We start from the raw sequence: 22,113 nt of genomic DNA, 5'->3' as shown, positions 1-22,113 counted from the left end.
GTTCAAATTGGGATGCAGGGAAAGAAAGTTACAGGCAGGTGAGTTTGATCAGGGTTGGAGCTAAACTCTCCAGGAAAGTGGATCTGGGTGGCCAGAGTTGAGAACCTCTTGAATTGAGCGACTGCTGTGCTTTTTGCCTGACCTGTATGTGAACTGCACGGCCCTCTGGTGGGTGGGCTGGAGTTTACCAGAGCGTGGAGAGATGGAGAAGAGTCTGTGTTCTTGAACCATCATCAGATGGTGCTCAGAAGGGTTGAATTCTCCACTTTCAGCCCAGTGTTCAAGCTCAATCTGTTGGTCCTCGGGAAACAAAAATGACCTAAAAGACAGTTTTTTATCATATTGCGAGTACAGTACATATGTATCAATTGACTTGCAAAAGGACATGTAAGGCGCAGGCAGAGTTAAGTTTTTTCTTCAAACACTTATCGCCCAGGGTTGATTTTTTGATATATAAAAGTCACATAATTATTGTCACATAAATAGTCTCTGGAAACCTGAAACGTTTTAACCATGCCTTCATCATTTACTTTTGTTGCTTTTCAAAAAGCTTTTATGTATACTTATGTTTAAAGGTATGTTTAGTGTACAATAAAACTGACAAAATAAAGAAATCATAACAAACAAACATAAACCATTTTAATATATACTAGGTATATATTATTTATATAAATGTTTATACAAATTACCATTATTTTTGCCATTATATAATGTGCTATTTTTGGGTGTGTCCTTTTAAATGCAAATGAGCTGATCTATGCACTAAATGGCAGTGCCGTGGTTGGATAAAACGGATTAAGGGGCGGTACTTTCCCCTTCTGACATCACAAGGGGAACCAAATTTCAATTACCTATTTTTTTACATGCTTGCAGAGACTGGTTTACCAAAACTAAGTTACTGAGTTGTTCTTTTTTACATTTTATAGATTTATAGAAGCACTGGGGACCCAATTATAGCACTTAAAGGTGTAGTGTGTAAATTTTAGCGTCATCTAGTGGTGAGGTTGCAAACAGCAACCATCGGCTCTGTCCACTGCTCACCCCTCGCTTTTGAAACACATAAACCCAATTCACACAGACCTTTGGTCCCAGAAAATATCCGTAAAATTGCCAGACAAGCGCCTGTGTGAACACAAACTTGTCCCGTTAATCTTCTGGGATCGTTGCCGGAAAGAGGACCTAGTCAGATACACGGATAACCCTCTGTGTGAACAAGAAGCCGAAAGAATGCCGTAATGGGTTTGTCGTAGTGAGGACGCGTGCATCATCACAACAAAAGTTATGGTTCAGCTCCTTAAAACGAGAGATAACATGCATATAAACATTCAGAAATGTTGCAAACTAGATTGACTCAGTTATCAGGAAATGATAAATGAGACGCATAAACAATGACACATGTGCCGTAGTGAGGACGCGCGTGTCATGGCAACATGAAATTGGTTCAACTCTTTAAAATAAGGGATTTACAACATTCACGACGAGAAATGTCAGCAAACTGGACTGAAGCAGATATCAGGTAAGTTAGCTCGTCACTTACTGAGTTGAAACGGAGATCATTCAACAGCATAAAAGAATATCGCGTCACGTGCTCATTTGAGCTTTTAATAAACGAAAATGCCCGCGCGTCATCCCAACAAGATATATCGTTCAGCTCCTCAAAATGTGGGTTTTAAATACATATAAACAATCACGATAAGAAATGTCTGAAAACTGTATTAAAGCAGAGATCAGGGAGCTCGTCAAATATCCACTCTGAAGCTGAGATCATTCACCAGAATTAGAACGACGCGTCACGCGCTCCTTTATAATCTTATCATAAACAAACATGCACCCGAGTGGTTCTTGGAGAGAGAAATAATATATAATAGGCAAACTTCAGACGCTGCGTAGAAGAGAGGGCAGGACTTGAAATAGGTCACGTGTCTTTCCTGGACCATCAGAAGCCGGGTAATCATGGCAGTGTGAATGAATAAAAAATCAAAGGATCCCGGAAAAATCCCGGATGCCTTTCCCGTGTATTTTACGGAATGTCTGTGTGAAAAGGGCTATAGAGAAGCTACGGCAGCCACCACCGGACAAACATGTCATCGTCGGAGACAACTTCATAAAAAAATTGTCCATTTAGTGCTTCTGTAGAAAAATGGCGGCACAAAATGGCGACTTCCATGTAAGGGGACCCTCGGTGTATGTAGATAAAAAGGTCTCGTTCCAAGGTAATAAACACATAATGGTTCATCATTAAAGTTCTTTATACATCCCTGATAATATAGTTTTGTATATTATTTTGCATTTCGATCAAGAGATCCTTCTAAAAATTACACACTGCACCTTTAAACATGGAAAAAGTCAGATTTTCATGACATATCCCCTTTAAGACAATTTAAAAAGTTGCCATATTTATATTAAGGTTACTCACCACTCTACAGGAATACTGCCTGTGTTCTTAAACATGATCAAAATACTGGAGGGCTCTGAGCTCAAGGGTGCAGCACTGAAGTTAAAATCCAACACAGCTGAGGTAAAGATGGTAGGACAGCGTTGAAGACTGCAGGAGGTTTTTATATTCAAAAGACAGCATTAAGAGAGAGACTGTTTTAATGACAACAAAGCTACAATTACACAGTCCATAACAGCATATGCTAAAACTGCAGAAATGAGGGTGTGTGGCTTGTGTTCTGATTGTAAAATATTACCTGTGTCTAGTGGGCACTCTGAAGGTGAGCTCAGATGGACTGGGATCTCTGCGCAGGTAAGTATTGAGTACGTCCAGATTGAAGAGGTGCCACAGCTGAAATTTGCTCAGTCTCTCCACACTGCCACAGCTCCGGACATCTGTCACCTCTAGTGTGGGAAACACACATTCTGCCTGGATCTGACACACTGAGTGTGGCTCTTCCCAAACAGAGCCTGACCATTCCACAACAAGATGGATAGAGAATAAAGAACAGAAAAAAAATTGTTTTATCTTGTAGAATAAGGAAGGACATACTGATTAAAAAATAATGATACTATTCTCAGGCAAAATGACAGAGCTTACACTGAAAAAAATGACTTTCTTACTTAGTATTTTTGTCTTCTTTTCAGTAAAAATATCTAAATATTCTTAAATCAAGATGTACTTCTTTGATGAGCAAAATGACCTAAGAAAATAAGTTTAGTTTTTAGACAAAAAACATCAAATTGAAGTGAATTTGTGCCTAAAACAAGCAAAAAAAAAATCTGCCAGTGCGGTAAGAAGATTTTTCTTGATATGTTCTGAACTGAGTGTTTCCTAAAGTAGTTTAAGATTTTTTTTCTTACCCTACTTACATTTTTTTGCTTGTTTTAAACACAAATTCACTTAAATGTTATGTTTTTTGTCTAGAAACCACACATATTTTCTTAGGTCATTTTCTTCATCAAGAAAATGCATCTTACTTTAAGAATTTTTAGATATTTGTACTGAAAACAAGACAAAAATACTAAGTTTTTTTGCAGAGTAGCGATTAGTATTAAATGTTGTGATAGATTTGTTAAAGAGCAAGTATTATGCGATTCACGATTTTACATTTTCCTTGATGTGTAAGGGCCTGACTTACAGCCTGTGAGTAGTCTATGTTTTGATCTTTGTTAATGTTAGTTAATAAAAAATAAAGCTCTTAATTGTTTGTTCATGTTAGTTCACAGTGCATTAACTAAGGTTAACAAGATTTTAATAAAGTATTACTAATTGTTGAAATTAAATTAACAAAGATTAATAAATGCTGTATAAGTGCAGTTCATTATTAGTTTATGCTAACTTATGTAGTTAACTAATGTTTACTAATGAACCTTATTGTAAAGTGTTACCGATGATATTAACTCCTGTTGCATTGCGAGCTGATCTTCCAAATATGGTAAGGAGGGTCACATTTCCGTCTGACGTCAGAGATATTCAGGCCAATCATAACGTACTGGTTAGCTGGCCAATCGGAGGCACAGTGCTTTTCCGAACGATGAGCTTTGTTTAGAATCCATGCGTTACGGGCATGGCTTAGAGGAGCAACAATAATGTAATGTATGTGGAAAATAATGTGGTTTTTGAACCATAAACCTTGCAAACACATTGTATTATACCAAATACACAAATTAATATTGTTTTTTAGCAACAAAATAGGTGACATGCTTAGACTAGCACAAATTTTCATACTGATCCAGGCGAGATTAATTTGTTTTCATGCCTGTTGACCAACATAACTTTGTTTCTCACTATAAAAAGTTCAGCTAGATTTAAACAACAATCTTTTTGAATATTTTGTACACTACCAGATGCATTGAGGATGTAGTAACTGATGGTCCAACAGTAATGGGCCCTGCGAGCCGGTCTCACTGTGCAGTGGACCTGTAGCTTGCAATGAGCAGGTATGACTCCCTTTACGTTCTCCATCTCTAGAACTGAAAAAAAAAAACGCTTTCATCAGGGTCAAGGATGAACGCCATTTCAACTCTCCTTTGCTGAGAAGTATATACACTAAGTGTCCATCAATAAAAACTATTTGCACCTATAAACCGAGGCAAATCAGTGTATACATTTCATGTGTCTTTTACCCAAAGGATCTTGATTGACGTCTTCAGGAAAGTCTGTAACTGTGACACTCTGCTGAGCAGTCAGATAGTAGCTGAAGGCACAGGAGCTGTCATTTAGTAGAGGAACATCAAATGACTTACAGCTTCCGAAAAGCACCTCACCCAGATCTATAACAGGATGTTCGGCCTGGGATAAATCATTTTAGAACATTAAGATATATCACACAGACATATCACAAATCTGTGCAGAACACAATACAATAAAAGAGCAAATGTCCTTTTTGGCACTAAATCTTATGAAAGCGTGAGGAAAAGTCAGAGAAGACAGATTGAAAGTCTGAAATTTTTCAGGTGAACCTATAGATACAGTAAAGAGAAAGTTTACGGCTATAAAAATTGAAACAATAAATAATAAAAAGTAAATGTATTGAGGATTTTGTGAAATAAAGGCCGATCCATTGAACAAAAGCGTCTGCTAAATGACTAAATGTCAATGTAAATCCCTCCTTTAATAAGATGCTGGATGATCAAGATGGACTTACAGTTGTCTATTAAAATTTGAAGCAATAACAATATTTATTTTTTTATCTTACACACTTTTTACAGTCCATTGTTTGCATACTTGCAATCTGAGCAATGAGATTACAAATCTGGTGTAGTGGTAATTGAAATAACACACCTGTAGAGAGCCTTTAGAGGCCAATCCAACTGCTTTAATTGTAAGGCGGGACTTCGTACACTCTGGTGTTTGGAGAGGCCAGAACATAAGACTAGGCTTCATGTTGTACATTGTCTCTTCTGTAGGAGCAAAGGACCATTTCTGTACCTGAAAAAACAAACTCTTTCATTAATATGTCTGAAACCATTGCGCCACAAAACACTAACCCTGCGCCCCAATTTGCATACTATCCATTCTAAATAGTATTCGAAATTAGAATTAGCATGTCCAAAATCATAGTATGTTAAAATGAGTATCCATAAAGTTCCCGGATGGTCTACTGTTAGGTGCAAATTTGAAGTGTAGATCCATGGACGCTAAAACGGCTGATATATCCCACAACTCACCGCGAGAGGGCGGGGTTTAGTTGTGCAACACAGAATTAATAAATGAAATAAATGATGCATCACCGAATCAATAACTTAAACTACAGAGTAAACATTATGGGGTGGTTTCCAGGACAGGGATTAGCTTAAGCCAGGACTAGACCTTAGTTTAATTAGGAAATATAACTAATTTTAACAAACATGCCTTACTAAAAACATTAATTGTGTGCATTTTGAGGCAAAACAAAGGGCACTGATGTATTTTAAGATATCTGAGTGCAAGGTGTTTTCGGTTTGGACAGCTCTTACATTTATTTTAGTCTAGGTCTAGTCTAATCCCTGTCCGGGAAACCATCCCTACATGACAAAAAATTAAATAAAAAATGCTCGATTGCAAAGATGAGTCATCCAGGCAATTCAAAAGTAGGTACTTTTCCAACACAAAAACAGTACTATGAGGGCATAGTATAAGTAGGCAAATTGGCTGCTTCCAAACTTAGGCTGCTGACTCGTTGCCTCGCTGCCTCATGAGGCAATGACTTCGGAGGCATGAAGGCAGCCCAGAGAAACGCTTTCAGACACACTTCAAAGGCAGCTTTTTTGAAATATAAACGGAGAGCACCTTTGTGATAACTAATCACATATTTGAAAACTACAATACAAATTTTTTGCTAGAAATGCAATTAAAAGGTGTGAAAAGTGAAAATATACATTTATTTACACTGAATTTGTGCTCCAGCCGCTTCATTGGCCGCCATTTTATTTTTTCGAACTCGACCAGGCTCGACCAATTACATTCCCCATACGCGCACACGCATAGAATTGTGGGACAAGATCTCAGGAGTCAGGAAGTAAACCTAACACTGAATTCGGACATGCCTTGATGCCTTACTGCCTTGGAAAGCTGCTGCAGAAGGCAGCAATTTAGAGTTTTCGGACGCAGCCCTATTCTCACGTAACTAGAAGTCATGGCCGCCAAACTAATTGCATCAAGCAAAACTTTTTACCTTCCATACTTGTATGTTGTTTTTAGGCAGACCATTAAATAATGCGACACACACACCTCCCGGAACCCTTTATAATTCAACCAATCAGAGGACGATTTCGAAGCTGCTAAAGTGTTTTCAGCTAAGTGTGCCATATGCATCAGATGTTCAGCCAATGGTCCGTAGCAATGACATCTGAGACTACAAAAACACCACACAAACGCTGTGGCCTCACCTTAGATTCATTGGGCTGAAGCATGCCTGTTCCCGGCAGTACAGACAAAACTCTTCGGTCCGATCCACAGAGCCTCCACAGGAACTCCACCGGCACCCTGCTCAAGTTCTTCACCCACAGCGTTCGCTCAGAGCAGGAGCCCACTGCTGTAGGCCTAAAGGACAGACTTCCACCCCCCTCCACGGTCATGGAAAGTTTCTCTGCAACAGCAACAACATTCAGCACCTACGATACAAAAAGATTCATTTGTATGAATACGCTAAGATGGTCCAGAAAACTCACAAATTCTCGAAAATGTTACTTAATGTCTTAAAGGAATAGTTCAACAAACTATGAAAATTGTTGGTGTTTGAACTTATAGCTTTGGCATGTTGACCCCCCAAAAAAGAAAGTAACATGACAAAATAAAACTAAAGAAAGGATGTCATTTGCATCTGGGATGGTATGAGGCAGTGGCAGCCAGTGACTTCTTTTTTCGAGGACGCTCGATGCGAAGTTCGTCACAACATGTATGTAGCACGTCATGTGTGTGGTTCCATTTTTCAAAATATGTGTTCTGCGCATCGAGAGATCCTGTGTGCATCACCTGTCTTGTCAAAATAAGAGCCTGCTGCAGATGTGTCTAAAGGGTATATGATAAAAGAGACGCTCGCATTTGCCAGATACTCGCATAATCTCATGCGTAATCAGAGTTTAGTGTTAAGGGAGTGTCTTTGTGAATGTCAGCATCTCTTTTATTAGAAACGGTTTTGACGCATGTTATTTGACAAAACACGTGATGCACATGGTTTACATGACGCAACAAACACATATTTTGAAAACACAAGCAACACATATGACACTCCAAACACTTATTTTGAATTTGCACCTCCTCAGATGAGCAGTCACGAGCCGCTACTGGTATGAGGGTAAGTAAATGATGAGACATGCAGATTGTATTAACCTGTTTGTGTTTAGGGCTGGCATTTAGCTGTAATGTCAAAGGCATACTGGCAGGGTGATCCTGAGATGGAGTAGCTCTGAATGTGAGAATCTGGTGCTGACCAGGTGGCACCAGACCACTAGGTGGCAGCACACACACTGAGGGACACTCTTCTGGGTCTAGTCTGAAAATCAGTGGCAGGTCTCCAGTGTTCTGCAGTAGAATATTGCGGTATGACACCTTATTTAGAGGAGGAAATACCTACACACAAGAAAATGGATGATGTTTAAACTTACAGTAAACTTTAATTACAGTATATTCTCATAATGACATCAGCATGGTCCAACTCACTATTTCAGAGTGCTGAAGAGAAAAGCTGGGGGTAAAGTGCTCTTTTCCAGGCTGGAATGAGTGACCGCTCACCCTGACTGTAAGGCACCATGGTGGGCACAAAGTCTGATCATCCACATATCTATGGTCCCTCAGAACCTTGAAATAAGATTTATATTTTTAAGTACAGATAAATGCATCACTTATACTCTTTACATTGACAAATCACATCTCACGTTACCTTATAAAAAGCAAAACACTCAAGCTGTTCTGCATGGAAGTTGTTCTGCTGGTTGGGATTATATGTCACCATAAAGGCCGTGGACTTTAGAGGGCCCAAATCACAGCAGAGAGGAGAAATGGAGAAAGAGGAGTTGGTTCCATGGGTCCACGCCAAACAGATCTTGCCCTTGGTGTGGTTGGTGATGGTAACTGATTTAGATGCTTTGCATTCATAAAAAAGGAGCTCAGGAGGTTCAACTGTAACATGAAGGTTGGAGAACTTAGATGAGTTGTTTTCAATGTCTAGTTCTGCTTCAGGTGCTGAATTTTTGTGGAAATACTCCTCCAGAGGATTGCGTGGGATGACGAGGGGTGAGGAGTTGTCAGTGTTTTCTGCTGGAATCTAAAGGTGAGATCCACACGATATATTACACTACATGGCATAAGGTTTTCTAATTCTCTTTTAATAAATAGATTTGACTCTTTCAGCTACATCTAATACTATTAACAGGTGCAAAAAAAAAACTTTACTACTACAAAAATGTAAATACAATTGGATGGAGCAAAAAGTCACTTTCAGGGTGAAAGACCTTGACTGGCCCACCATGCACCCAGACCTAAACCTTAAAGGGACACTCCACTTTTTTTGAAAATGTGCTAATTTTCCAGCTCCGATAACATTTTGGAAAAAACATTTGATTTTACCATTTTGAAATCCATTCAGCCAATCTCCGGGATTGGCGTTAGCACTTTTAGCATAGCTTAGCATAATCCATTGAATCTGATTAGACCATTTAGCATCGCGCTCAAAAGTAAGGAAAGAGTTTCAATATTTTTCCTATTTAAAAGTTGACTGCTCTTTAGTTACATTGTGTACTAAGACCGACGGAAAATTAAAAGTTGCGATGCCGATATGGCTAGGAAATATTCTCTAATTCTGGCGTAATAATCAAGGACTTTGCTGTTGTGGCATGGCTGCAGGAGGCGCAGTGATATTACGCAGCGCCTGAAAATAGTCCCCTTGGTAACTTTCAATAGCAGTGGACTATTTTCTGGCACTGCATAATATCATTGCGCCTTCTGCAGCCATGTAACGGCAGTAAAGTCCTTGATCATTACGCCAGAATGAGAGTATAGTTACTAGGGCATAAAAAAAGTTTTGTTCTGGTTGGTTGTCAGTTTAGGTCATGGGTCGGTAGGGAATTTATTTATTTATTTATTTTTTCCAGTGGCACCAAGTGATAGGTAGGAAATTGTTAAATATTTAAATTAAATAGTGGATATATTTGAGGTGACTTTGGCTATATTGCGTGTTTGTCTAACGCAGCGCAGAGCCACGTCTCCACGGATTATCTCTTTTTAATGGAGTGTGTGTGTGTGTACCTGGTAATTATCACGTTGTGGGGACCAATTGTCCCCACAAAGATAGGAATACCAGTGTTTTTGTGACCTTGTGGGGACATTTTGATGTCCCCATGAGGAAACAAGCTTATAAATCAAACAGAATTATGTTTCTTGAAAATGTGAAATAGCAGAAGAGTTTCTGTGATGGTTGGGGTTAGGGTTTGGGGGGGGGTAAGGGGAATAGAATATACAGTTTGTACAGTTTAAAATGCATTACGTCTATGGAATGTCCCCACAAAACATGGAAACCAGAATGTGTGTGTGTGTGTGTGGCCATAAATACAAACGAAATTAAAATTAATGATGAGTAGAAAGAAAAAAATTATCAAAAAGACAAACACACACATACCTGCCTGATGAGCAATGCTCCGCTATCATCTACTTTTAATTTTTGTTCTTCCAACATGGCACTCAGTAAGTCTGGAGGGTAAAATGTAAGTCCTCTTAACAGATTTAACCTGTACACACTGAGATGTCTCGGGTATAATATGGCTGGCTTAAGCTCCTCTGAATGACAGGTGCCAATCAAATCCAAAAACAGTGGCTCCTTTAAAGAGAACAGCAATACAACATCAGAACATGTGACCGACAGAAGACAAAGAGGGTTGATGGATGGATAAAAGTATGTATTGACCAACCCACCCGGTGCAGCAGTAAACAGGTCAGAGTCTTGTGATGAGCAATAGGGTGGTGCGGTCGAAACTTCACACGAAGGGTGAGTTTGCTGTTGCCTGGCAGGGTGCCGCAAGGTTGGTCAACACTGAACACACTATGGCTGCCATTGTCCACATCAAACTGGTAATATGCCAACACTGCAGAAGAGTTGATGATCTGTAGCGTGCGCGTGACCTCTGTGCCCTCCTCGACACAACCAAAATCCAGCACAGAGGCACTTAGAGACACTATTGGTCCTACAGAACAAGATTATTAAACATGACACTTTTAACCAATCTGATGATTCATAACATTCATTATCAGTGCCAACGGGGTATATGATATTTACATCCTCACAGTTTATATAAAAACTATGTGCAACATTTGAAAAGGTATACTATATACTATACCTATGGAAGATCCAGACACTTTAAGCAAATCTTTGCTTACAGCCCCCAGGCAGGTAAGCCAGAGATAGTCCACACTTCTGCTGTCCACCGTGAGTGGGGAGAACCAGACAGGGACTTTTAAGACTGAATGTGGCTCAATCTGTCCCTCACGCACCTCACAACGGAACACCACATCCATAAGAGCAGGTCGTCTCAACCAGGACAGTTTGAATGTAGTGCTAACCTAACAGAGAAATACGTTGACTATGAGATCAAAAAAGACACATCTGAATAATAAGTAATTTATGGGTGAAAGAAAACATACAGTGGATGGGTTGTAGATCTCAAAATGCCTTTCAAGAGAGTCTCCCACCGCCACACTGCCAAACTCAAGCACCTTACAGCCTTCCTCCTGCTCAGCGGAGATGATCTGAAGATGAGGGTACTTGGCTGTTGAAATTAATTTGGTTTAACATTTTTAATGTCATTTTCATATACACTCTCCTAAAGGATTATTGGGAACACTTGTTCAATGCATTTAAGGGTGTGGTCCTGGTCAAGACAATCTCCTGAACTCCAAACTGAATGTCAGAATGGGAAAGAAAGGTGATTTAAGCAATTTTGAGCGTGGCATGGTTGTTGGTGCCAGATGGGCCGGTCTGAGTATTTCACAATCTACTCAGTTATTGGGATTTTCATGCACAGCCATTTCTAGGATTTACAAAGAATGGTGTGAAATTAGAAAAACATCCAGTATGCAGTCCTGTGGGTGAAAATGCCTTGTTGATGCTAGAGGTCAGAGGAGAATGGGCCGACTGATTTAAGCTGATGGAAGAGCAACTTTAATTGAAATAAGCACTCGTTACAACCGAGGTATGCAGCAAAGAATTTGTGAAGCCACAACATGCACAACCTTGAGGCGGATGTGCTACAACAGCAGAAGACCCCACCGGGTACCACTCATCTCCACTACAAATAGGAAAAAAGAGGCTACAATTTACACAAGCTCACCAAAATTGGACAGTTGAAGACTGGAAGACTGGTCTGATGATTCTCGATTTCGGTTGAGACATTCAGATGGTAGAGTCAGAATTTGGCGTAAACTGAATGAGAACATGGATCCATCATGCCTTGTTACCACTGTGCAGGCTGGTGGTGGTGGTGTAATGGTGTGGGGGATGTTTTCTTGGCACACCTTAGGCCCAATTGGGCATCGTTTAAATGCCACGGCCAACCTGAGCATTGTTTCTGACAATGTCCATCTCTTTATGACCACCATCTACCCATCCTCTGATGGCTACTTCCAGCAGGATAATGCACCATGTCACAAAGCTCGGATCATTTCAAATTGGTTTCTTGAACACGACAATGAGTTCACTGTACTAAAATGGCCCCCACAGTCACCAGATCTCAACCCAATAGAGAATCTTTGGGATGTGGTGGACCGGGAGCTTCGTGCCCTGGATGTGCATCCCACAAATCTCCATCAACTGCAAGATGCTATCCTATCAATATGGGCCAACATTTCTAAAGAATGCTTTCAGCACCTTGTTGAATCAATGCCACATAGAATTAAGGCAGCTCTGAAGACGAAAGGGGGTCAAACACAGTATTAGTATGGTGTTCCTAATAATCCTTTAGGTGAGTGTATTCCAGTTTAAAGTAATACTCCTTACTCATGCACTGCTCTATTGTTAGAGCACACATTTTGTTACATTAGTGGTGCAGAAAATACAGTATATACTTTTCATTTAAATGGTACTGCATATAGTTTACTCACACAGCCCATACAGAAGTACGGTACAGCTGCTTTCCCCATAATCACCGAAAGCACAGCGGGCCTCCGTCTGGTGCACAATAACCTCCTTAGGTTTAAAATGTACTGTAACCTTGCACTCTTCTTCAGGTTTCAATCGTCCAGTTTCAGGGGACAGCTGGAATGGAGGATCCACAGACCACTTGAATCCTGTCTGTAGCTTACTGAAAGGAAAACATACAGTATTTTGCATTTTATTAACCAATCTCTTGATATCTCACCCTGAGATGCTTTTTAAACAGTATTTAAGGAGTTCACTAATGCTGGGCTTTTTTTCTGGGTCAATCTAGTCAGTCTTAAAGGAACACACCCAGATTTGGGGAATTTAGCTTATTCACGTATCCCCCAGAGTTAGATAAGTCCATACATACCTTTCTCATCTCTGTGCGTGCTGTAACTATATTCTCAGAAGGCGAAGCACTGCTACTTGGGCGGAGTGATTTGCTCGCAGCACCCGAGAAGCCCCTGGCGAGGAGCACAGAGTTCGGGCAGAGTTGTGCAAATCACTCCACCTAAGTAGCAGTGCTTCGCCTTTTGAAAATATAGTTCCCAGTATGTATACTGTTAAAAGATGGCTGTCTCATATCACCTTGTTATTTGTATACGGTGTGACTATACAAATCACAACACATAAATAGGAAAATGTTTGCATTATTTTGTCACTTATTGGGAGCAGCATGCTAGCTGGAGCCATTCACTTCCATGTGCTAAGCTAAGCTACAGGGGGCTCCGTCAGACAGAGTTACAGCACGCACAGAGATGAGAAAGGTATGTATGGACTTATCTAACTCTGGGGGATACGGTGAATAAGCTAAATTCCCAAAATCCGGGCATGTTCCTTTAATGCTTACCTAGTGTTACGAAAGAGAAAGCTGGTTTGGGAGCTGTGCTGGACAGCACAGGGTGGGAGCATAACAGTGTCCGGTACTTCCAAAGCATGATGAGGAATCACAGCACGCAGAGACACCTGAAATTTGCCTTCCTTACCCTCAAACTCTATAGTGTCCACGTATTCACACTAGAAGGGGAAGCCAGTAGGATGAAAATACATTAAAGACATATTGAAGCAACACTTAGTAGTTTTTCGACCTTAAAATAATGTCTCTAAAATTATTTCAGTGGTAGAACAACTCTTAACTGAATAAATACTGCTGCTGCAACCTGAGCAGCCTCCTAGTGGCTAGTAGTAGCACACAGTGCCGCTACTTACAGCCCACTGGTTACTTTACCTGCTCCGTACATGGTTTCCAAAGGATTTTTTGCATTCAGCGGTTCTGTCAACCAATTTACGTGTATTGCCCTGCCCACAGCGAGGCTATACAAAAACTGTATGTACAACACTGATAACAGACATTTGCGCTTTTCAACCACACAGGGGAGACAAAAGCCAGTCTTACATAGTTGCACTTTAATTAATGCAGTAAGTTACAGGTCTCCAAGTCTTGAACATTGAGGTACCTATCTACCTACCTGCTGTGAATTTTATGACATGAAATTATTTTATGATAGGATTAATGCTATTCCATATTAAATGCAGATGAATGAAACTTTACTTTCTCAAGGGGACGAAAAGTGACTGGGAGGGAAAAAGATGTTCCTGGGCTCAAAAGAATGGTCTGAGGAAACAGTGTGCTGAAGAACTTGGACACAGGAGGTCTGAAATTGACAAAAAATCTAGTTTGTCAGTACATTCAGGCAGCTTATACACAATGTAAGTATAAACGTTTCAGCTTTTTGATATCATTGTTCTAAGACATCATTGACTGACCTAAAGCTGAGTTTCTGGAGTTTTCCACGTATGCTTTTAAGATACAGACATTTGGTATACTCTAGACCTGGTTCCCAGCCTTTCCAAACCAGCTCAGCACACGTCTCAACCCCAAAAAAGCAGCTTTGGGTTTTCTTCCGAAGACTCCCTGACCTGAAGCTTGAGGCCCGCTGAAATAAATGATAAAACAAACCATAATTAACAACAGATAAAAATGCTTATAAATATATATTTTTTCATTATATCAGTGAACTTCGATTGTTTGGAATAGATTGTCCCCCTTTGACTGCACCTTGCCAAAATCATGAAACATTTTACACCACCAGAAGGCAGTATAAGTCAGGAAAGCATATCAGCGGACTGACTGCAAAAGCCAAGAGGCCAAAGTAAAAAAACTACTAACTATAACACAAGAAATTAGATATGATTAAGTAACCAGAATGATAAAAATAAAAGTTCTTGTAGCAAACAGATGTAGTTTTGTATGTTAGTTTTGCACATTTATTTCAAAACTTTAGATTAGTCTTACATTAAAGTATTAATTTCTATAAACCAATCATTTTAAACAGGGGGTCCAGGGACCTTTTGGGGTCCGTGGTGGTGGTATATATATATATATATATATATATATATATATATATATATATATATATATATATATATATATATATATATATATATATATATATATATATATATATATATATATATATATATATATATGAAGAGTTTGGTTCCAAAACGCAATAAATCCATTTTGACAAATTTTGGTAAAAACATGTTTTCTATACCAAGAAAGTGACAAGATGAAAACAACTATTTTCTGTTACAAACTTTCACACAGCATCTTTAGGTTATAAAAACATAAAAAATTCAAATCCATAAGTTGATTTTCAAAGATTTATTATAAAAACAGATTATTTTTTCCACAAAATGCAATACATCCATGACAAGTTTTTATTCAAAATGCTATAAATCTATTGAATCAATAGCCTATATAAATGTGCATTCATCTTTGCCATGCTATATTCATTTAGTTGACTAGTTGTACACACTAATTAAAAATATAAACATTAATGTTATTAATCAAAACACTTACTTTGTCATATTAAGAACCCTGTCATTGCGGTTATACTTGACGTCTTCGCTTAACGTTTTTCACAGCGATCATCTGTAAAATGTTTTTGGTCCTGCTCGATTTTCGTTGACTTTGAGTAAAATTATGGAAAGTTTTTCATAAGATCCTCTGGGGTCAATGTGTTAGCATGAGAAGCTTGATGCTGTCGGGAGAACAAGCACCCGTCTCCCGAGTGCCTCTCAGGGAAATTATTAGATGTTGATGGCTTACGTTTCTTTCCCATCACAGAAAACCATCACAGGTTTATCAATGCCATTAAAGTATTATTTTGTTTTGTTTGTCGATCACAAAGTACAAAGTAGATGAGGAAAACTAGGACTCCATGTACTCAGCGCGCCGCCATGTTTGTTTACAATGCGTGAATGGTGCGCTGTGGGTTTTTTTGCGTTCTGTAAAAAAGGGGGAGTGGCGTTTATCGCATTTTGGGAAAAAAGGGAGAAAAGATGACAGAATAACACGGCGGATATTGGATTTTGCGTAAAATTAAGAATTTACTTTTAACTACTGACCTGATATAATGCTGATTTTGGCAGTAACTAATTTTTTTCAAAAATGGCGTTTATCGCGTTTTGGAACCAAACTCTTCATATATATATATATATATATATATATATATATATATATATATATATATATATATATATATATATATATATATATATATATATATATATATATATATATATGAAGAGTTTTGTTGCAAAACGAGATATCCATTTTTTAACATTTTTCTCAAAACATGTTTATTATTACGTTATCATGTTATTATTTTGTTTTATGGTGCTATTTAGCTGTATTTTTTAAGTTATGAAGGTTTAAATCAAAACAAACCAACTGCAGTTCATTGAAATTAATTGGAATGCACAACCAAAAAACGAGATTTCTGAACAATTAAGAAAATGGTGGTTATCTCGTTTTGCAATGAAACTCTTCATATATATATCCTAATTGATACATGCAATGAAGGGTCCCTGCTGGCCTGAAAACCATTGAAGACTTCTGATCTAAACTAATATCTTCATGTTGTTTATATAATTTGTTGGGTAAACAGGACATACAATAAAACCACACTGGAAAAATTTAAAGAATGGTCAATTAAATAATAAACGTAGAGTTTAATCAAAGGATTAAACCTTATCTGTCTTGTCCTATTTTTTTATTAAAGTCAGGTGGGGTGTAGCAGATATTCACTGGAGTAAAATGTGAAAACAGCACCCATCTGTCCTATATGCTGATAATTCAATTAGTGTTAACAATTTTTTTGTCTATTTTCAAAAGCACCCTACACTTCTTACCTTTCTTTGTGGGCTATGTGTGATTCCAAAGGAAACACGAGAGTTCAGAGGATTCACTGGATAATCTGCCAACATTGCAACTGAAACAAATGACCAAACCAACTGAAGTTAAATAGTGCTGAGTTTTTAAGCTTCAATGTTTCATATAATAAGTCAGACATGGTTGAATAAATTAAGTGTAAATCGTGAATTTCCAAATCAGAATTGTATATTCTAATAATTTAATCATCTAAAGACTTCTAATAATTTAAACATATGAAGATTGTGTTGTCTATGTTTTTCTATAATATCCCTGATACAGATGCTGCTTACACTTTACTGTCCTCCTTTCTACTTAATGCAAAAGCAGGATCTGTTATGTGCCTGTCTGAGGTTAAAGCAGGTGTAAATTTATGACCCTGCCACTCAAATTTTTACCTCACTATTTACGTAAGTAATTTGCCTAAAGGAAATCACTGACAGCAAAGGTGATTGCTAAGAGGACACTACAAGTAAATGTTATTGATAAAATGATGCAGTGGGTGTTCTGGTGTAACCATTTTCTGTTTAGACGTCTGAAAATGATTGACATTAAGACAAAGCATTAATAACTGAATGTAATTTCGTTTCCTAAGTCGCTTAAAATATTTTATCAACACAACTATTGTATTTAATAAAATATTCGCCTACATTTCATTTGGCTACAGAATTAAATCAACTAACGTTAACGTTAGAATGAAGTTTCACAGGTAAGAGCTACCTCTCTCTAAACGTTGTTCGTCACACCAAAAGAAAAAACGCAAACCTCTTACATTTTACCTACCGGGTGTAGTGAAAATGTATCTTACCACAGTAGTTCTATCTCAAGTCTTGTAGTTTTATTTTTGTTTTAATCGTAAAAAAGGAAAGGAAAATGTCTGTAAGTTTTACCGATAACGTTAGTTCAGTTGTGTGTGTCTGATCTCCATGACAACGACGGACACAGGCGAGGGACAAACTACACTTCAATAAAATACCGTTAGCGCTCAGGTGAGAGAGCTCCATGGGCCTGTACAATGAAGCTAGTTTAGTTGGCTAGACAGGTACGTTTAGTGTTGGCTTGCGCCAAAGTAGCTCAACATAAGCATCTGCTCCGGGGCAGGTTGTTCTGAATCAGAGATCATGCACCGAAATTAAGCTTTGAGCAAAGTCTCGTGATGCGACTACTTGAAAGTTCGCGTCGCGATGTTTTTTTTTTATTATTATTTCTAATTCTGTGAACATTTACGCGCAAAATCTTAGATAAATTAACCATAGTTTTATTGTTGTAAACGTGTAGTAAGTTACCATTTGTGTATCATATGTATACTGTAGTGTCATTAGTAAATCTGTCGTTATTACAAATAAAACCAAAGCACAGTTTTCTTTCTTTTTTACCAAATAACTACTAGCCTATATATAGGCCTATTACATTTTGTTTAACTTGCACATCAGCAAACTTTCTCCAACAGTTCTCGCTTTGACAGCAGCAGAAAAACATTATATAATTCCCTGATTGCAATACATTTTTGTATACTTTAAGCATGATTATTGAGTAATAATAGCTGGGAAATATATGACTTGCTCTGTCCGTGTTTAACGCGATTGTTTGTTTGGTGCCGACGTCACTCTTTCATGTGCACGCGCTCGCGGATAAATCTTAAATTTGAGATCAAAGCCAAAATTGACAGAGAAAATTGAGGAGCTGCTTCGTGGAACTAACAAAGCCTGATCGTATTGGTTTGGTTTTGTCAACTCAAAACTAATCCTGTAACTCTGAGTTAGTTTAACCATCTTCCTGGTACAGGCCAGATGTCATTTGCTAAATGCATGATTAATGTTTACAATTTGCCTGCTTGAGTGCTGAGTTTTTTTTGTCAAGGTATTTATTCATCACTTCACTGCACTGCATTTAATCAACATATAAATATGTCCTGTTGTAGCTTGGCTAAGATAGACCACTGCGCCTCATCTGCTTTAATATTAATTGTTGGCCTTACACCACACCCCTGTAAAAATACTCTTTTGGTCACTGAGGTAATTCATCTTTCCGCAAATTAAATGGCCCGGTGACATCAGCATAAGGAGTAGATTATTTTTTCTTCTCCTTCATTAACTTAATTATTTGCCTATCAGTAAACCCCTGTAAGTAATTCATATTTGAAAGCCTGTGGTCATAAATATCAGGGCCTGTGCTGTTTATAATGAGCTGTAGATTCATCTGATCTTTAATCACCATCTATGTCAGCTAGAGGTTGAATAGAGAGATGAGGGGATGGATATTCATTTGCAATTTTAAAGCGCACAAACTCTTAACAGATTTGTCTCCACCACACAGACACATTTCTATATACAGCATTTACACAAAAAGATGAAGGTGAGAAAAATGTCAACACACGATTTTGGTCTTTTTAATGTTGACCTTTGTGTTTATTTCCCTTTTTCTCTGTGTACATATTTTATTAGCAATGTCTGAAGTTCACACAATTCTTCAAACTTCTGATCTCTTTCATAGCTGAATAAATTAGATATAATCTGTAACTGTTAAATAACATTAAAAACACCAACAGCAACAACATGACATAAACTAATGGACTAAGTAATGCACTGTTCACAGTTTGCCCTTGTTTAATATTTGCTGAGGATTTATCAGTTCCTCTGTGTTCCTCAGTCAATGGTTACTGAAAGAAAAGCTGACCTCTGGACAGTCCTCTGTTCATCAGCATCCACGCTTGCTTACATACTGAACAAAATATGATCAAGAGTTCAATGTGTTTCATATGTACAGCAAGAGTGTCAGCTTGTGACTTGCGAAGACTTCCTCATTCGGTTCAACAGCTCACAGGTAGTGTCAATCAAAATGTCCATGAAACATTTGATCACATAAAAAACTTGTTAGTGTGTGAAACAGTTTACACTTGCAGTTTACAAGCAGCCTTCAAGAAAAAATATTAAGTGCAAATAGACTGGAAGACCATTTTCATTCATTATTTTAAAATGCCAGTACTGTTTATATGACTATAAATGTTCTGTCCGTATCCATTAATTAATGTGAACGTGAGCATACAAGGTTTAAATAATAGTTTGGACATCAACAGTTTCAGTCATGAGGTGATGTTGTTTCAAGAGTAGCGGAACCTAAATGCTATTAGCTGTCCAATTAATGAAAGAACACATAGACGACAGATGTCATCAGTTCCTCATAACCCCAATGTGATCTTTCGGTCTCCTCCGATCTCTTCCAGGTCATCATCAGAGTAAGAGCCATGGGAGCTGTAACTCAGCTCTGAGCTGTGCTGCAGGAAGTCTGAGGGATGAGAAAGACTCACACCTACGTTAATAGATTTTCGAAAATCTTCTTCTTCTTCATCATCATCATCTTCTTCATCTGCATCCAGATCCTCATCATCATCTTGCCCGCTGCAGCGATCGAGATCTTTGGACTTCTTTGCTCTATTGCCTGACTTACAGCTGTCTGTATCCAGCTGCGCAGCTTGTTCTTTAGCTTTGCGACTGCGCTTCCACTTCATCCGTCGGTTCTGGAACCAAATCTTGACCTGTAAAATACATTCATACATATATGAATGATGATGATGTTGTTTGTATTGTTTATTTTCCAGGCATTGCAGAAGATAGCGGATCTTTTCCCAGTGTTCACATACAGTAAGTTTTCCATTTCCACTCACCTGTGTCTCAGTCAGCATGAGAGATGTGGCCACCTCAAAGCGTTTGGGTCGGGACAGGTACTTGTTGAGTTTAAACTGGTTTTCCAGCTCCAGTAGTTGCTGACTGGTAAAAGCTGTCCGTGGTCTGCGGCACTTTCCAATCAGACCAGGCTGAGGTGCTCCTGAAAAAAAGAGAGGCATGCATTTGTGAAACTTGTGCAGAAGCACCAGGCATGAGCAGCCACAAATACGTATTCACCCCCCAGATCCTCTAAAAGAGAAACAAATAATAACAGTAGTATATACTTCAGTTTATGGTTGATGACAGTACTGCTTTAGCGGGACAATAAAACACCAGAGAGCACCATTAACTTAATGAAAATTCAATAAGTGCTACCAGAAAGCTTTATTGATGAAGCTTAGGCTGTTTAAAGTGTTTCTTTATGGTTTTCCTTTGGACGAAGGCAGTTTTAATGGACGTATCATTTATGAAAAGACTTAAAATAAAAAAGCTTACATTATAGTTGCGTTAGCAGTAAATACTGAATATTTATGGTGGATGAGTTCACTTTATTATGTTTTTCCTGAGAGATACAATAGAATGCATGAGTGATTTATTGAACTGTTGAATAAGTTAGAATTTTTTTTATAGGCAACAATATTGTTTGTGTTTCCAGTAAATTAACATTTTGGATTGATTAATAGATACACAGTGTCTATATAATTAAATTTATATATTTATTTATTATCACAGTTAGAACTACATTACATCTCTGCATAACGTTATTTACTATTTAAATGTTATATTTTTAGAAATATTTTAGATTGAGATTACATGGTGGGATTGTTCAAATATGTTTTAATAAGCGTAATAAGAAGTCACCTATATTCATAGCAATGCATGTTAGAATGCATATAAATAATATTTTTAGTAAGTGCACATACCGCTGTAGTCGGCGAGTCGTGGCATTATGAGGCCGGCCCGTAGCCAGTGCTCCAGCGGTAATGAACCGGCCACGGCTGCTGCTTTCAGGTGCTCCGGGTACTGATGCCCAAAACCAGAATAAGCAAAGCTGGGGTGCTGAGCACCAAGTGCCGAAATAGAGTACATATGTGTTGGATACATTCCTGGCATAGACCCTTGAGAAAATGGCGTTAATCCTGGGTGAGAAATGTTCAGCATACCCGGTTTGGGTATGACCCCTGACTGAAGCTGAAAAGCTCGAGTGGGTGAATTTTCTGTCCGTTTGCAGATAATGGTCTCGTTGTCATTACACAGTCCCGGTGAATCCTCCCGAACCATCCGCTGAGAGCTCTCTGACAACAGGGCATCAATACGAAAATTCTTCGACTTATCCATATGGGCAAATGTTCAGGCTCAAATATGCTGCTTGTTATAAATACTGTTGGTTTTGTTAATCTTTTTTCTTTTGTTCACTTAAGTTAACAAACAAACAATTTAACAAATTCCTCTGACGTTAAAGTCTGCAACATTGTCTGACAATTCTTTAAAAGAATTGTTGTATAATTTGTTACTCTGTAACTGCGGTCTAATGTATTTGTGTTTTCATAATGACTCTCTATTGCCGTGACGCAACGTTATGCCAGGTGCGCGTGCGGACGTCAGTTTTTGACTGTCTCAGTATGCTCCTCCTAATGCACTGTGATTGGTTCATTTGTACGCCCTTTAGAAACTTTCAGTA

At 38.4% G+C, this 22,113-nt stretch overlaps 2 protein-coding genes and 1 long non-coding RNA gene across 5 annotated transcripts in view; 1 reads left to right on the top strand and 2 right to left on the bottom strand.

Moving 5' to 3' along the window:
• Window positions 1–17,722, bottom strand: part of cfap65 (cilia and flagella associated protein 65) — a 26,536-nt gene extending 8,814 nt beyond the window's left edge. Inside the window, exons 1-20 of one of the 3 annotated variants that reach the window (XM_073855001.1) lie at window positions 17,658–17,722; window positions 16,749–16,828; window positions 14,316–14,485; window positions 14,101–14,203; window positions 13,399–13,565; window positions 12,512–12,711; window positions 11,057–11,181; window positions 10,753–10,975; window positions 10,331–10,599; window positions 10,038–10,235; window positions 8,304–8,687; window positions 8,084–8,221; window positions 7,754–7,993; window positions 6,811–7,035; window positions 5,225–5,371; window positions 4,567–4,732; window positions 4,285–4,413; window positions 2,694–2,907; window positions 2,417–2,545; window positions 143–319 (exon numbers count right to left, since the gene is read on the bottom strand). In XM_073855001.1, coding sequence (XP_073711102.1) covers window positions 143–319; window positions 2,417–2,545; window positions 2,694–2,907; window positions 4,285–4,413; window positions 4,567–4,732; window positions 5,225–5,371; window positions 6,811–7,035; window positions 7,754–7,993; window positions 8,084–8,221; window positions 8,304–8,687; window positions 10,038–10,235; window positions 10,331–10,599; window positions 10,753–10,975; window positions 11,057–11,181; window positions 12,512–12,711; window positions 13,399–13,565; window positions 14,101–14,203; window positions 14,316–14,485; window positions 16,749–16,823 — 3,479 coding nt within the window. In that variant the 5' untranslated portion in view covers window positions 16,824–16,828; window positions 17,658–17,722. Of the gene's footprint in view, window positions 1–142; window positions 320–2,416; window positions 2,546–2,693; window positions 2,908–4,284; window positions 4,414–4,566; window positions 4,733–5,224; window positions 5,372–6,810; window positions 7,036–7,753; window positions 7,994–8,083; window positions 8,222–8,303; window positions 8,688–10,037; window positions 10,236–10,330; window positions 10,600–10,752; window positions 10,976–11,056; window positions 11,182–12,511; window positions 12,712–13,398; window positions 13,566–14,100; window positions 14,204–14,315; window positions 14,486–16,748; window positions 16,829–17,550 lie in introns of all 3 variants that reach the window. The other 2 variants (XM_055215961.2, XM_073855000.1) reach the window with 2 other exon arrangements.
• Window positions 17,698–20,125, top strand: LOC129452229 (uncharacterized). The gene is made up of 3 exons (XR_008647022.2): window positions 17,698–17,809; window positions 19,417–19,590; window positions 19,991–20,125. It is a non-coding gene; the product is annotated as an uncharacterized lncRNA (long non-coding RNA).
• mnx2a (motor neuron and pancreas homeobox 2a) lies at window positions 19,577–22,113 on the bottom strand. The gene is made up of 3 exons (XM_055215962.2): window positions 21,356–22,113; window positions 20,432–20,592; window positions 19,577–20,302 (listed from the first exon to the last, which is right to left on the bottom strand). Exons 1-3 carry the CDS (start codon window positions 21,768–21,770, stop codon window positions 19,946–19,948), a joined length of 933 nt encoding a protein of 310 aa, XP_055071937.2. The 5' UTR covers window positions 21,771–22,113; the 3' UTR covers window positions 19,577–19,945.

This window comes from Misgurnus anguillicaudatus, chromosome 17, assembly GCF_027580225.2.
Source record: "Misgurnus anguillicaudatus chromosome 17, ASM2758022v2, whole genome shotgun sequence".
NCBI classification, from domain to species: Eukaryota; Metazoa; Chordata; class Actinopteri; order Cypriniformes; family Cobitidae; genus Misgurnus; species Misgurnus anguillicaudatus.
This window is presented reverse-complemented; position numbering and strand designations above follow the sequence as displayed.

Bases quoted from the DNA above. Each gene is read 5' to 3' on its own strand.
- mnx2a (XM_055215962.2), bottom strand. From the start codon at position 21,770: ATGGATAAGTCGAAGAATTTTCGTATTGATGCCCTGTTGTCAGAGAGC. The intron at 20,593-21,355 runs GTATGTGCACTT...TCTTTTTTTCAG, and splicing joins ACGACTCGCCGACTACAGCG to GAGCACCTCAGCCTGGTCTG. The intron at 20,303-20,431 runs GTGAGTGGAAAT...TGTATTTTACAG, and splicing joins TCATGCTGACTGAGACACAG to GTCAAGATTTGGTTCCAGAA.